At 36.6% G+C, this 15,940-nt stretch overlaps 2 protein-coding genes, 1 long non-coding RNA gene and 1 pseudogene across 6 annotated transcripts; all 4 read left to right on the top strand.

Moving 5' to 3' along the window:
• Positions 1 to 1,133: 1,133 nt before the first annotated feature.
• LOC104756978 (uncharacterized) lies at positions 1,134 to 2,756 on the top strand. 2 transcript variants are annotated; one of them, XR_015586322.1, is made up of 4 exons: positions 1,134 to 1,442; positions 1,526 to 1,579; positions 1,793 to 1,888; positions 2,361 to 2,756. It is a non-coding gene; the product is annotated as an uncharacterized LOC104756978 (long non-coding RNA). The 2 variants fall into 2 exon arrangements; XR_015586321.1 differs by lacking the exon at positions 2,361 to 2,756 and having other exon boundaries at positions 1,793 to 1,976.
• Positions 2,757 to 3,711: 955 nt separating this feature from the next.
• Positions 3,712 to 7,057, top strand: LOC104756977 (tubby-like F-box protein 10). The gene is made up of 5 exons (XM_010479649.3): positions 3,712 to 4,427; positions 5,108 to 5,574; positions 5,678 to 5,765; positions 5,852 to 5,984; positions 6,098 to 7,057. The coding sequence occupies exons 2-5, from the start codon at positions 5,209 to 5,211 to the stop codon at positions 6,858 to 6,860; spliced, it is 1,350 nt and encodes a 449-aa protein (XP_010477951.1). The 5' UTR covers positions 3,712 to 4,427; positions 5,108 to 5,208; the 3' UTR covers positions 6,861 to 7,057.
• A 1,519-nt stretch (positions 7,058 to 8,576) lies between these two features.
• Positions 8,577 to 10,730, top strand: LOC104756976 (RHOMBOID-like protein 10, chloroplastic). 3 transcript variants are annotated; one of them, XM_010479648.3, is made up of 9 exons: positions 8,577 to 8,852; positions 8,996 to 9,264; positions 9,369 to 9,423; positions 9,509 to 9,589; positions 9,690 to 9,786; positions 9,886 to 9,953; positions 10,043 to 10,141; positions 10,237 to 10,278; positions 10,375 to 10,730. In XM_010479648.3, exons 1-9 carry the CDS (start codon positions 8,694 to 8,696, stop codon positions 10,528 to 10,530), a joined length of 1,026 nt encoding a protein of 341 aa, XP_010477950.1. In that variant the 5' UTR covers positions 8,577 to 8,693; the 3' UTR covers positions 10,531 to 10,730. The 3 variants fall into 3 exon arrangements, 2 of the variants coding, with proteins under 2 accessions (XP_010477950.1, XP_087352469.1); XR_015587399.1 differs by having other exon boundaries at positions 8,638 to 8,852; positions 9,878 to 9,953; XM_087496343.1 differs by having other exon boundaries at positions 8,645 to 8,852; positions 8,996 to 9,259.
• An 870-nt stretch (positions 10,731 to 11,600) lies between these two features.
• Positions 11,601 to 12,450, top strand: LOC147923925 (uncharacterized; annotated as a pseudogene).
• The last annotated feature ends 3,490 nt before the right edge of the window (positions 12,451 to 15,940 follow it).

Raw genomic sequence — 15,940 nt, 5'->3', positions numbered from 1 at the left:
GATAATATTAGTATAATTTTATTCAAAATTAGTTGGACAAGTAGTAAAACTATTACGTATGAGATTACAAAATATGAAACAAATATATTTAAGATATTTTAACTTTTTCAAATATGAGATAAAGTTAGATTTCAGTTTTTTTCTTTGAGAATTATGTTTTATTAATTTTTAGTTTAAAAAAAATATTAAGTAAGACTTAAATTTGATACAATGCACATTTTTTTGATATGAAAATTATAAATGTTACTCACTGGGATTGAGTGCATAAAATTAAAATCTAATTTTCTTATTTTGTAATATACAAATAAATTGTATTGCAAAATGGAGTGTGTGAACTCTAAATCCGGTTTTTAAAAAAATAAAATAAAATAAATATTTTGAATATAACTTAAAATTTCACATATTTTTCTTATATCTTAATTAATACGCGGGCCTAATCTAGTTTCCAATAATAACAGCTACAATGATTTGATAAATACTATAATACCGGTTTGTATTAGATTTAAATTGTCTTGAGAACCGCCGGTCTAACTGAAACCGGCTAATTCACAGAGTCTTTTTTCACATCAAAAATCCATTCGTTAGGATATTGGAAAAAGAAAAGTCTCCTAGGTTGCTAATTCATACGTCTTGTCTTCGTCGTTAGATCCAGATCTTGGTAGATCAAGCAATACATACTCGTTGGCATGCATGGCCCATTCTCAAACTTATTTTATCATTCCAACAAAAAGGCCTAGCTAGAATTGTTTTACCTGTATTAAAGGATTTTCAAATAGTACGTGGAACACGATAAATTTCCGAGACTGAAGTTAAGCTAGACTGTGTTTGTATGCTTTTGTTGCAATAACTAAGCAACACTATAATATACTAGCTAGGTTAGTAAAAAACAAGTTGGAAGCAATGACAAGTATTACGCGACTTATGCAATAAAGACTTAAGCATTTGATTAAGGTTATTTTTCTTATACATATAGGATTTGCCTGTCTATCTCTGAACGAATTTGTATATCTTATACGTCGGTGATCTATTGTTTGTAGGTCTTCACACTTAGATCCAATTAAACAGGGTTGGATATTTAAAAAGGATAGGAAACGTAGGGAGATAAATCATGACGCGTGTACCTATGGACAAGCGGTCAAACATGGCAACATTGCCTTTTTCCTTAGATCTTTTATAAACCCACAAACAGATGGCCTTCGAAGAGAGGGAGAAGGAAAAAACGAAAACAAAGAAGACCTAAGGGAAAGAAAAAAGAGAAAAGATCGAGAGAGAGAGAATGATGAAGAAGCAAGTGACGATAGTGGCTGCTCTTCTAATTCTGGTGGCATTGTTTTCCAACATGGATATGGTGGCGGAGGCTAAATTAGGCCCGGGACTATATAGAAAGTTAGGCGCAGAAAACTGCTACGACGCTTGCACCACCGGCTGCGTCAATCCTGACAGTGAGTAGTACTCTCTTCGATCTTACTTAGTTTATCCTCAGCTTCCATGTATATATCCGTTTTATTATTCTCTCTTTTTTCAGATAAAAAGCTGATCCGATGCCATCACAAATGCTACGTTCGGTGTGGCGGTACAGGTAAAAATATTAAATCGTCTATTAGGATAATTAATGAAACCTGATTCTACCGGACCGGTATCTAAAATTTCGTATGGATCAAACTGAATACCATGTTCGTCTACTAGAATCGGATCATGCATAAGTTGTATGGGACGATGAGATGGTTTTGTAACTCTATGAAACCAAAAGGGGAGTTGGAACTGATCATGCTGATGTACTTTGTAATTGCAGGAGCTGAAAAGGCAAGAGAGACTCGTGCTTAAACTTTATATTCACTAAAGACCCATATCATATTCATATAAATTATGTTGTAGCCAACAAAAACAAGTACGGCAAGATACTAATATGCTGTATGCGCAAATATATAATATTGGAATATATATAGTTTCATAAAAAAGAATCTATATTATTAAAAGAGAGTTTCTACATAATACAAATTTGCATTGGTAGCATTACAAAAATGATAAGAACCTTTTCGAACCCGGATTCTCTATTAGTAAAACTGGTTTGCACACACACTTAAACAAGTAGTATATAGAGAGCACGATGACTTATATATATATATATTCTCCACCACTTGGACTTCTTGACTTTTACATACGTAACGTACGTACCCGAAAGATTTACTCTATCTGAAATTGGCTATAGTGAGGCATGAAGGCTTGGTCACAGATCCAATCTTGTTCGACCTAAATCATCAGAATATAACATCCCGTAAAGAACTATAGATCTATAATTTTTGGTTGAAACTTTGATTGCAATTGTTGATCTGATGATGTGTTATAATTTTTGGTTATAGAGTGCTAGTCCCAGCACTGGTAGTAGCAGCAAATGTGCCAAACAGAAGTGTATTCTGTTGGATATTGATAACTTTGGGCAGAGAGTTGCAACCGGTCGTGTATCCTCAACTGATCCAGCAGAGAAGGTTCATTTCGTCCCTTTAGGTCCCAATGCTAGCAAGGTATGGGTAGAGGTTTCAAAGGTTGATGGTGCTAGAGTATGGAGAGCAAACTCTGAGGTTGAATTCATAGCTGATGCAGTCGGAACCACTGTGGCTTGGCCTAATGACAAGATTATATTCATTTGAGGCTGACACATTTGAATTTTATGTAGTACTATGAACTTGTATCTTTAGAATGTTTGTGGCTTTGTAACATTCAATCTTATTGGATATTTTAAATTTCTATTAAACAAATCAAAATTTTTATCAATTAAAAAAAATAATATAATAAAAAAATAAATGTAAACAATTACATGTATATAAATGCTATATTAATATCTAAAACAACAATTTGAAAACGCTGTTATAGAATATTTAATTGCAGACGCACAAACGCTATGGTAGCCGTGAATACGATAGCAGAACAAAAAAACGTTATATAAAGTGTCTGACCTATAATGACGGGCGCAGATATAGCGTTTGTTAAAACGCTATGGTATTGATAGATAGCGTTATTCAGATGCTATTAAAACCCAATTTTCTTGTAGTGAGATTTGGTAAGAAGTGTTTGTAAACCACGGTATATGAAATTCTGTAAACTGTTAATCACAAAATGATCTAATATTAATAAACCATATGCATAAACTTGTTCAAGATTCAAATTTGAGAAATTCTGTGAGAGTGTTAAAAATCCAAAATTCTATACTTACATTAATAAATAACGTTTTCCCAAAATATAGTTTTAACTTAAACCTTTTAAGATCTCAGCTAAACTTTTCCCGAAAAGTATTTAATAAAGTATCTTAAATCGTTTTGATTTTTTTTTCTTCTAAAAGTTCATAATTAATAACATACTAAGGATTAAATGGGGTTAGGTATTTTTATGATACGATTTCACTGTATCCTTTCTTGAGAGATCTCCAACATTTAATTAAATTTTATGATATACAGTACTAGTTTATAACTAACAAAATTTGACTTATGAAAAAGAATTGATGTGATGAAACATGCAGTATAAATCAATATCGAAATGATTTGTATTATTATTATTATTATTATTATTATTATTCAGTGATAAGACTCCAAGTTCAACGGTGTAAAAAATCTCTCTATCAGTGTATAACAAATTGGTTAAAAAGGTTTTTAAAACTTTTTAATTTATTTATTTTGGTTTTGTGTTAAAGTCAAAACTATGGTTGGGTCTTCGCTTGATGCGAGGCGTAGGTCATGCGGCCTCGTGGACAATAATGCTTCACAATGTCCACTTATTACAAATTCATTCTCTCTCTCTCTCTCTCTCTCTCTCTCTCTCTCTCTCTCTCTCTCTCTCTCTCTCTTCCGTATACAAATTTATAGTAACTTAAAAAAAAATTGTCATAAAAGTTCGATAGAAAAAATCCAACAAGGAAGAGAATTAGAGAAAGAAGAAAGAAATAAGGCATTTTGATTTGTACAGTCCCCTAGATTTTATTTATATAATATTTACTTCTTAATTAGTATTTTCTTGCTGTCTCGTGAATGAAACTATTAAAGTATAAAATCAAGAAAAGCTCCTGCTGCTGAGTACTACTGGAAACAAAAAAAAAAAAAAACAAAAGCAGAGAAAAAAAAAAAAAAAAGGAGAAGACGACTTTATCTTTTTTCTGGTTTTTGTTGTTGTTCTTCTTTGACTTTATGGGTTCTTTTGTTTTTAGATTTAAGGAGGAGCTCTTATAGATCTGCTTAAATCTCTGTGATCTTGTCTTTAATTCTTCTGTTTATCCGTAATTTCCGGAGGATTCTTGAGTTTTTTTTCTTGTAAGCAGAAAGACCCCTCAGATTCTGTACGTTTTGTTGCTTTTTTGCTGAGCTTCTGGATTTGGTCGGAAAGAGAAGCCTTCAGTTAAAAAGAGAAGATTCTGGGGTTTTCATCATCTTGTCTGAAAGGTTAATAACCCCTTTCTCCTTCTGTATTTGATCTTTTGTGTTATCCAAAATCCCAGGTTCTTGTTGTTCTTGTTCTTGAATCTTTTGTGATAACAAAAAAAAAAAATTCAAGATTTTGACTTTACAACACAAGTGGTAGTAAATCAGATGAGTAAGTTTCCTTTTTCGTAAAAGATTCGGTTTGAATTTGATGACCTGATTTTTGTTGAAACTGTTTAATGCTCTTGATTTTTTTCATGTTACAAATACGATACGGCTCTGTTATTTCCTGTTTAAGTAAGAGTATTAGCTGACATTTCCCAGTTAAAAATATCTGATCTTTTTGCTTCAGTAGCAAATTTTGAGTCCTGATTTTGCATCCTATGATCTCAATTTTGTGGGCAGTGAATTATTTATCATCAGATTCTCTTTGGTTAATTATAGTCCCTAAGAAAAGCTATATTGGGGACGTGAGCTAGTTTCTTTATTGGGCATGCGATGCTTGTATTGTATATCTTTTTCTTTTCTTTCCTAAGCTTTAGCCAAGCTTCTTTCTCTTTTAGGCTCCACTTTACCTTTTTTTCTTTGTTGGCTCCTTTTTCTTTTATTTCTTACTTCTTAAGTAGATGATGATGACTCAGAATTGCTAACCTGAATGACTTTTCTCTTCTTTCTTATGGGTGGCTTATGATAATGGACAGTGAGTGGAGTCCTCTCCTATCCCAGTGTGTAGCTCTTTATTGGAATTGGGCATTTCTGGTTTGTTCTTGTTGTTGAGAAGAAAAAGAAAAAAGAAAGAGAAATGTCGTTTAGGAGCATTGTTCAAGATTTGAGAGATGGGTTTGGGAGCTTGTCAAGGAGGAGTTTCGATTTCAGGCTATCTAGTCTTCATAAAGGGAAATCTCAGGGCTCTTCGTTCCGTGAGTATTCGTCTTCTCGTGATCTCTTGTCTCCTGTGATAGTTCAGACAAGCAGATGGGCTAATCTTCCTCCAGAGCTTCTCTTTGATGTGATCAAAAGATTAGAGGAGAGTGAGAGTAATTGGCCTGCAAGAAAACATGTCGTGGCTTGTGCTTCCGTTTGTCGGTCTTGGAGAGCTATGTGCCAAGAGATTGTTTTATGTCCTGAAATCTGTGGAAAACTCACTTTCCCAGTTTCCCTCAAACAGGTTTGGTTTTTTTCTCTCCTTACGAGTTTTGCTAATTTGATGTTGTTTGGTTCAAACTACTGATGGAGAAGCTTATTTGTTTTGTGTTGTCAAAAACTTTCAGCCAGGGCCGCGTGACGCAATGATTCAGTGTTTCATTAAAAGGGATAAATCAAAGCTAACATTTCATCTTTTTCTTTGTTTAAGTCCCGGTAAGCTTTGTTCAAACTTGATTTGTTTGTTTTCTTGATTCACTTAGTTTGTGGCTAAACACAAATTGAATTATGTTTTTTCTCAGCTCTACTAGTGGAGAATGGGAAGTTTCTTCTTTCGGCTAAAAGAACTCGTAGAACTACTCGGACCGAGTACATTATCTCCATGGATGCTGATAACATTTCAAGATCCAGCAACTCCTACCTAGGAAAACTCAGGTTCGTTATCAGTCCTTGAATCTCTTACTGCTCAATACAAAAACTGAATAGATTGGTAGCTTTAGTGACTCCCATCTACTCAAAAAGGTCATTGAGGTTTCTTTCTCTCTCAGATCAAACTTTCTTGGGACAAAGTTCTTGGTGTACGACACACAACCACCACCAAACACATCTTCGAGTGCCTTAATCACTGATAGAACAAGCCGGAGCAGATTTCACTCAAGAAGAGTATCTCCTAAAGTCCCATCCGGAAGCTACAACATTGCTCAAATCACATACGAGCTCAACGTGTTAGGCACACGGGGACCACGGCGGATGCACTGCATCATGAACTCCATCCCAATCTCATCCCTCGAACCAGGCGGTTCGGTCCCTAACCAACCAGATAAACTCATCCCGGCTCCATACTCTCTAGACGACTCATTCCGCAGTAACATCTCCTTCTCCAAATCATCACTCGACCACCGCTCCCTTGATTTCAACAGTTCAAGATTCTCGGAAATAGGAATATCCTGCGACGACAACAACAGCGAAGAAGAAGCGAGTTTCAGACCGTTGGTATTAAAGAACAAGCAGCCGAGGTGGCACGAGCAGTTGCAATGCTGGTGTTTGAATTTCCGGGGACGAGTGACAGTTGCATCGGTTAAAAATTTCCAGCTTGTAGCAGCAAGGCAGCCGCAGCAGCCTCAAGGAACAGGCGCAGGAGCAGCAGCAGCGGCTGCACAGCCTGCTCACCCGGAGCAAGACAAGGTGATTCTCCAGTTTGGTAAAGTGGGTAAAGATATGTTCACAATGGATTATAGGTATCCGTTATCGGCGTTTCAGGCGTTTGCGATTTGCTTAAGCAGCTTTGACACCAAGCTCGCTTGTGAATAGAAGGAAAACCACTCATCATCATTCATGCTAATCCCTTGTCTCTCTTTTATCTTTATATGCTTTTGGTTTTTTTTTGGGCAAATCAAAATGTCTCCAATACTCAGTTACTACTACTGTGAGAGTCAGACGTCTACTATTAACCCTCTTCTTTATTCTAAACCAATTGAACATTTTAATGAGTAGTAGTCTTTTACTAAGCTTACACATTACTTGCTTCCAAGAACCCACGTTAAGACAACAAACGAAATGTGTACGATGAAAACAAGAAAGAACACAGCATGTGAAAGTTCTAACCGAAGTCCCAAAATCTTGAACGAGAAATTCAACTAAACTATGATAACATTAGCAAACCAACACAATGGAACAAAATGCAGAAAAAAAAGTGAAGAAAAGAGTAACGATTCATGGTTCAAAGTCCACAAAAAGAATAGGGGAAATAAAGTCCACATTTATGAATATTTTAGTTATTCTTTAGGGAAAGCATGAATGAAAATAACAGAGTTGTCCTTTTCTACAATCTTTTAGTAGTTAATACTTATCCAATTAACATGTTTTTGTTGACCTTAGTATATAATATTTTGTTGTTTTCCTTAAGACCGTTTATATGATTTGATTTGATCCAAAAGTTCCATTTCACCTAATTTTACTAAAAATAAAGCAAATACTAAAGCCTAACTACACATTTGTATATAGACAAAATAATTATTCTATTTTTTTAAGTTTTTATTCATGGTGTAAAAGAATAAATAATAATCAACTATTTATAAACTAATTTTACAAAGGGTAATATTAGTAGATAGCATAAATATGGAGTAAAATTAAGAAAATACCACAACAACATTTTTTTATAGGAAAATACCATAGGCCCCACGTTTTTTTAGGAGTAAAAAGACACAATCACCCTTTTTTTATTTTTTGTTAGATAGAAAGAGGGAAAGATTTGGTGTGATTTTTTAAAATAGCATGTAATATTTATATTTTACATGTTATATTGAACTAAATAGCGTTTAATTGTAAACCCAAACCGACAAATAATCTCGTTTTAATTGTAAAATCTAAACCGTAATCAACTCATATGTGAACCCAAACCGACATATAATATGTGAACCCAATATGTGAACCCAAACCGACATATAATTTCGTTCTAATTAGAAAATCTAAACCCTAACCATCTCATTTGTGAATTCAAACCGACATATAGTTTCGTTCTAATTGTAAAATCTAAACCCTAACCATCTCATTTGTGAACCCAAACCGACATATAATTTTGTTCTAATTGTAAAATCTAAACCCTAACCATATTATTTGTGAACCCAAATCGACATATAATTTCGTTCTAATTGTAAAATCTAAACCCTAACCATCTCATTTGTGAACCCAAACTGACAAATAATTTCGTTCCAATTGTAAAATTTAAACCCTAATCATTTTATTTATGAATCCAAACCGATATATAATTTCGTTCAAAAAATAAAAATGACATGATATTTAAACAAATAACATGTAATATATGTAATGGGTATAAAAGTAATTGTATATGAGGAGAGAGAGTAGACTGTGGGTCCTATGGTAATTTCTTAATTACTTTTGATTTGTGTGGTATCTAGTGCATATTTCCTTTTACAAATACTTAATATATATAACTGATTAAAAATATTAATCATTAGGTCAATTTCAGTTAAACGGTTCGGTTTTTATATAATTCGAATTGGAATTGGGTTCGGTACAGGTAAACCGTAAACCAATGCAAGAAGCAAAAAAAGGTGTAAAATCAAAGGTCCCGTAGTTGAAAATTGTCAGAGAAACGTGAAGGAGGAGGAGGAGGAGGAGGAGATGGTATCATCATCACAGTCATTATCTCACCATAACCTCTGGCCACCGGAATCTGGATCTACGGCGTTTCGAGGTCTCGCAACCGTCGTATCCCTACACGCCTGCCACCATGTTACCCGTCACCTCCGCCTTAGCTCCCATCTTCGCTCTTCCTTTCAGGTTCGCCGTCCCTCTCCCCAATTCGAGACTAATTTGTAGCTCTCTATGTTAAAATTTCCTCCTCTGATGCTTTTGATTTTTATGGAGATTGTGAAATTGCACAAGCTTTGAAGGTTAAAATCTCATTCTGTTTGATTCTACAGAAACTGCAGCTTCTTTCTGAAGCTGCGAGGATGGAGTTTGCAAGATACCAAAGAGTGATTGTATTCAATGGAGCAAATTTTCTCAAGTCTAGAGTTAAATTGTCACCGTCTTCATCGTTTGTATGTTTCTTTAATGGTGGAGAGAGTAGGATTAATAACCCTAGAGGAGGAGGAGGTGAGGAAGGATCATCGAACCATAAGGAGATATCTAAGAGAAACACAGTTAACGGACGGCGATGGACCAATGTCCTCCTTGCCATCAACGTAATGTAATATCTTTTGCTTTGATAATGTTGTTGCAATTAGAGGAATGCTTTTTGATCAGGTTATGAGCTACATAAGGCTTATTATGGATTTCATTTTGTGATGCTAGAATGTATATTGCACAAGTTGCATCAGATGGGAGAGTGCTTACATGGGGAGCCAAGGTAAAACATATACAGAGACTTGATTAAAAATGTAAGACTGTTTGTTTTCTTATTGCTGCAAATTGATATATGTGGATTGATGCAGATAAACAGTTTAATCGAAAGAGGTCAGCTATGGAGACTGGCTACAGCTTCCGTTCTTCATGGGAATCCTATGCATCTCATGGTCTGTTTCTAAACCAATCATTCAGTATTTGTTATTTCTTATCAGTGCTGCTTTCTGTATGTATGTATGGCTAAACTGTTTGTTTCCTCTTGGTTTTTAGATAAATTGCTATTCTTTGAATTCTATTGGACCGACTGCTGAGAGTTTAGGTGGCCCAAAGAGATTTCTTTCCGTTTACTTGACATCTGCGATTGCAAGTAATTAATGTCCTGTCTCAGAGACTTTCTTTGATGTGGATGAGTATGTTTCTTTGTTTCGAGTTTCCTGACTCACAGAACCCATCTTAAGAGTTCTAGGTTCTGCAATGAGCTATTGGTTCAACAAAGCGCCATCAGTTGGTGCTTCGGGTGCAATTTTCGGATTGGTAAGTCCCCTAAAAACCTTAAGTCTTTGTTTCAGACTTCTCTCATACAGATGAAGTTTTGTTAAATGAATGTCCTGTTATCCTGGTAGGTTGGCTCGGTAGCTGTTTTTGTTATAAGACACAAACAGATGGTCGGAGGTGGGAATGAAGATCTAATGCAGATAGCTCAAGTTATTGCTCTAAACATGGTAAGTAGTAAACTAAAAGAAACAAAACTGCTACAATAGAATTATAAACTCGTATAATATCTCTTCGATTCTAACAAGCTTTGATCATTATGCAGACAATGGGTCTAATGTCCAGACGCATAGATAACTGGGGGCATGTAAGTAACCCAATTATGCCTTCAAATGTATAAAACATTTTGATTTTTCTTGGATCAATGACAGTGGTCTGATAATAATATCTCTCACGAATTCAGATTGGTGGTTTACTTGGTGGAGCCGCAATGGCTTGGCTTCTAGGACCACAGTGGAAGTATGAATACACCACAAGAGACGGCCGGAGAGTCTTCATGGACAGCGCTCCTATTCCGCTTCTTTTGCGGTGGAAAAACGAACGGCGAGGACGGCTTTGATTGAAGATTAAAGGAAGCTGAACATTTTTTCAGTGCCTAGTGAATATAAGGATGGATTGAATTATTTGATTCTTGGTATGACGTATTTGTATTGTAAAAGAATACTGTGGACCGGAAAGATCCTCTAGCATGATGAACTAATTACGAGTCCGAGCTTACGGCACACCTTGCAGTCAAATAATTGATTAGTTCTTACGAAAGTTTTGACTCCGATGGCAACCAAAACAAGCGTAACACAACATCTTTTCTCATTGACATGATTATTTTATCTAATTAACATCTTAAAGTTATAATTATTATTTAACGAAGAATACCAGTCTTAGAGTTATAAATAGTTAGATACTAGTAGGGATGTTGTTAGGAGTAAAATGGTCCAGTCCGACCCGAACCCAAAATAAACGGACCTGTCAGTAAAAACCCCAATTTTAAAAAATCTTATGGGTTTTGAGCTCTAATGGCTAAACCCAAAAAAAATCCATTAAATTTTGGGTTATCCGTAGGTACCCACATTATATATTGATTTTTTTTTTTCTTTGAGATTTATATGTATTTGTATAATATTATTAATTTCATACATAATCAAATGCTATTATTAATTTTAAGAACAATACTTGGGTTCACCTATTCACCCCCTTATAAAATAAGGAAATAAAATAAAGATCCTCGTCCTCTTGAGGCTCGTACAGTAAACATGATCCTCGTCATCTTTTCTCATTTCTTCCACTTGTACATAACACATTAACTACGATTTTGCTGATGTGATAGAAACTCTTCTAAAGAGAACATATATGTCTAGTTCATTTTTCTTGGAGATTTTTAATGCAGTCTAACACTTTTGGTAACTTAAAATTATCTCGTGCACGTAAAACCACATACATTTAATTATAATATTCATATCATATGTTACCTAACATTCATCGCCCTTGCCCCTTGGCCCCTGCGCAAGGATGACTCGAAAAGAAAGACCTAACAGTCATCTACAACTACAACCAATACACAACTGAGAGAGTAGAAACCCCTCCGTAACAATACGTATACGGCATACGTAAATCATTCATTCTTCCCATATAAATACCCCTTTCCATATGCTTCTTCAGTTCGTAGCCACACACATCAAAAACCATTCTTAAAACAAATCATATTAGAGTTAAAAACAAATGGTCAAATTAAAAGGTGGTCTCATCTTCATACTTATCATCTGGCTTCACTCCCATCTCCTTCCCACGGCCAAATCTCACTCCCTGGCATCAACATAACCCGTATCATAATTGAAGGTGTCGTGTATTGTTCACCTGTCGGAGATCCTAGAGCCCCAGCGATCTCGAATGCCACTGTTTACTTAACATGTGCCGGCTCAACCACTAGTCTCGGTCAAGCAGTGACCAATCCGGCCGGTGCATTTACCATCGTGTTCAACATTTTAAACAATGCTTTGTTCGACCCTAGTTTATGCGGTCTCGGAGTTAATCTTCCCGCAGGAAATTGCAATCTTGTCGTACCGGATGGCGCCCTCAATGCCACATTTAGTTTGGTGAACGTCATCCTGGCTAGTTCCCTAAATACTGCTGTTTTCAAAGCCAGCCCATTTACCAGTCGGTGATGATGCAAGGAAGACTTTCGTGCATGCTGAATAATAACGGTTCTAATTATGTTTTACGTACATTGAGATGTTGCGGAGAGAAGGAAGTGGCTGATGCTCCACGAAGCTTATGAGTAGCTCCCTCTTTGTTGACGTCATGTGTGATTATACATATATAATGATATAATTGTAATTATATAGTACTTGAATAATTTGTATTCAGTTTGGGTTGGCTGGTCGCATGTGGCTAACCTAACCATATTTGATACATACGTCTACAACTATTTTATTTTAAATTTTGTACGCCTACGTTAAATGAAATAAAATTTTCTGTTAATAAACTTTTATTGAATTTTTTTTATTATATATAACAGTTTAATTTTAGATAAAGAAAATATTTAAGAAAAAACTTAATATATTAGGGGCAAAAAAAATTACCTTTATGTTAATTAGGCTTGGTAGTGTATATATGCATTTTCGATTTGAAGATCATTTAAATTTTATTTTTGGTTTAATTTTAACATTGCTTTGTTTGTAATTGTGTTGTATGTAGTAGCACATATAGACTAAAGTTTGCATTGTCAATTTTAATATCTCTATTTGTGAGTTTTACGCACATACAGATTGGCTCGGTAGCTGTATTATTTGTTATACGACTTAAACAGATGGTCAGAGAGGTGGCAATGAACATCTATAATGGAGATGGCCCTAACCATGGTACATAATACAACATATTTTTATTTCAATTGTATAGTTTCCCTTAAGTTTTAATAAGCTTTAACTATGCAGACAATGTGTCTAGTGTCCAGACGCATAGATAAACTGGGGACATGCATGTAAGTAATCAAAGTTACTATAATAGTCCTATTTTCTCAAATGGTTGTCTCATAAATCTCTGGTGAATTCAATTCAGATTGGTAGCTTGATTGGTTTAACCGCAATGACATGGCTTTTAGGACCACTACGGAAGTTTAAGTACACGACAAGAGACGGTCGGAGGGTCTTCATGGACAAGTCCCGTATTTCGCTCCTTTGGCAGTGGAGAAATGAGCGCTTGATGTCTTTGCTTACAAAAATCGTATAAGAGCCAGCTTAGGATTAATTGGTGAATTGGCAAATGGTTTATGCTAAATCACTTCAGTAAATGCTTGCTTTAGACATAGCATAGGTCCATACAAAAATAATGGATTAGTTCTAAGTTCTAACGAAACTTTGAAGACGAAAAATATTAACAAATAAGCTTCACTTTAGCATTTTACTCTCCAAACAAAAAAAAAACAAACTTCACATGATTTTTAATCTAGACATCGTACCCTACCGTATTAATTTATATTAACTACGGTTTTGTTAAATTGATAGAATTCTTCTAAAAATGTACACGTACCGTATTTCAAATTAACTTTCCTTGGAGATTTTTTAATCCAATCAACACTTTTTAGTAACTCAAAATTTCTCGTGCACGTAAAATACAAATTAAATACTTTAAAATATTCATATCAGATGTGACTAAATCATTCATTTCAACCATATAAATACACCCTCTCCGAAATAGGCGTCTTTGCCCCAACACAACCAAAATCATTCTATAAAAGGAAAATAAAAAATGGCGCAAACAAATGTTTTTATCATCCCCATATTTCTCATGGCCATAGCTGTAGAGGAATCGAGAATATCCACATATATGTCAAGTGTATATATTGTATTTATGTCATAGACGTAGTCTCCAAGTCTCATCTCTATATATATGTTGTACTCTATCAATCTCAATAATACACAACATTCTCTATTCTTTATATGGTATCAGAGCATTTCGCTCCTTACCTAAATTTTTCTCTTCTTCTTTCTTCCCTCACCGCCGGAAATGTCTTCTTCCGCCACAAACACTCAACCTCCAGAGGTCGCTGCAACCACTGAAACAGTGCCTCTCCACACCTCTTCTCTTCTCAACATCAATATGGCCAACATAACCAAGCTTACCACCACCAACTACCTAATATGGAGCCGTCAGGTCCACGCCCTTCTTGATGGCTATGATCTGGTCCCCTTCCTCGACTCTGCCACTCCCAAACCAGATCCCACAATCACCACGGCTGGAGTTACGTCTCCGAATCCCGCCTTCACCATATGGAAACGTCAAGACAAGCTGATCTACAGCGGTCTCCTCGACGCCATCTCCATCTCTGTTCAACCACTTCTCTCTCGCGCCTCCACAACTGCTGAGGTCTGGGCTACGTTGGCTACTACCTACGCTAACCCAAGCCGAAGCCATGTCAAACAACTCAAACACCACCTGGAGAACTGGAAGAAAGGTACTCGCACCATTGACGAGTATTTTCAGGGCCTTACTATCACGTTCGACAAGCTTGCTCATCTGGGTAAACCCGAAGGCCATGAAAATCAGATTGACTTCATTCTTGGTGGTCTCCCTGAAGAATACAAACCCATCGTTGATCAGACTGAAGCTCGTGACACTCCACCATCACTTCCTGAACTCCACGAGAAACTCCTCAATCATGAAGCCAAACTTCTTGCTGCTGCTTCCAAAGCCTCACCGTCGTTCCCTATCTCTGCGAACTACACCAACAACCGCAACAAGTCTTTCTCCAAATCCTCCTCTTCTCGCTCTCAGCAACCTGGTTCTACCTGGTCACCCGGTGGCTCTACTCGCTCTCCCAAACCATATCTTGGGAAATGTCAGATCTGTGGCGTCCAAGGACACTCTGCTCGTCGCTGTCCACAGTTTCAGTCCAGCCAATCTCAACGTCCTCTCCTACCAACACCACCAAATGCTTGGATGCCTCGTGCTAATATTGCTCATGCCTCCAGCTCCAACCCTTGGATCATGGACTCTGGTGCGACTCACCACATTACTTCTGATCTAGCCAACCTCTCCCTTCACCAACCATACACTGGTGGTGAGGAGGTTCTCAATGGTGACGGAACCGGTCTCTCCATTGCCAATACGGGTTCCACCTCTCTTCCCTCATTAAACCGTCCTCTCTCCCTTACTAATGTTCTCCATGTTCCAGATATTAACAAAAATTTGATATCTGTTTATCGGTTGTGCAACGATAATAACGTTTCTGTGGATTTTTCTCCGGCTTCCTTTCAGGTGAAGGATCTCAGCTCGGGGGTCCGGTTACTCCAAGGACGGACTAAAGAGGAGCTCTACGAGTGGCCGATCTACACAGGCAATCCGGCAACATATTTTGCAACCCCGGCAGTTAAAACCTCGGTCTCCGATTGGCACTCACGGCTAGGGCATCCCTCCTCTTCAATACTCAAATCTATTTTATCTAAATTCTCTTTACCTATTTCGGATTCTCTTTCAACTCCATTGTCTTGCATCGATTGTCTTTCAAATAAAAGTCATAAGCTTGCTTTTTCACAATCCTCAATCTCTTCCTCTCGCCCTTTACAATTTCTTTTTACAGATCTTTGGACTTCCCCAGTTATGTATGTTGACTCTTACAAACACTATCTGATTATTGTAGACCATTTCACCCGCTATACTTGGTTCTATCCCTTAAAACTCAAGTCTCATGTCAAAGAAACCTTCATTCGCTTCAAAGCCTTAACAGAGAATCGGTTTCAAACAAAAATCGGCACACTGTTTTCTGACAATGGTGGGGAGTTCATTGCGCTTCGTGATTTTCTCTCCCACGCCGGCATCTCACATCTCACAACTCCTCCGCAAACGCCTGAACATAATGGTCTTGCGGTCTTTGAACTCAAGTCTCTTCTTCACACGGTCTTTCACTCGGTGGCCTCCGCATAGGCCAAGGCGAGATTTTCGGAGTAACCTTACCGGAGACCCTGAAGCTCCTCCAG

Source organism: Camelina sativa, chromosome 17, assembly GCF_030686135.1.
Source record: "Camelina sativa cultivar CO46 ecotype springtype chromosome 17, ASM3068613v1".
Lineage (NCBI taxonomy): Eukaryota > Viridiplantae > Streptophyta > Magnoliopsida > Brassicales > Brassicaceae > Camelina > Camelina sativa.
Note: the sequence above shows the minus strand (reverse complement) of the source record. Positions and strands in the feature narration are given on the sequence as shown.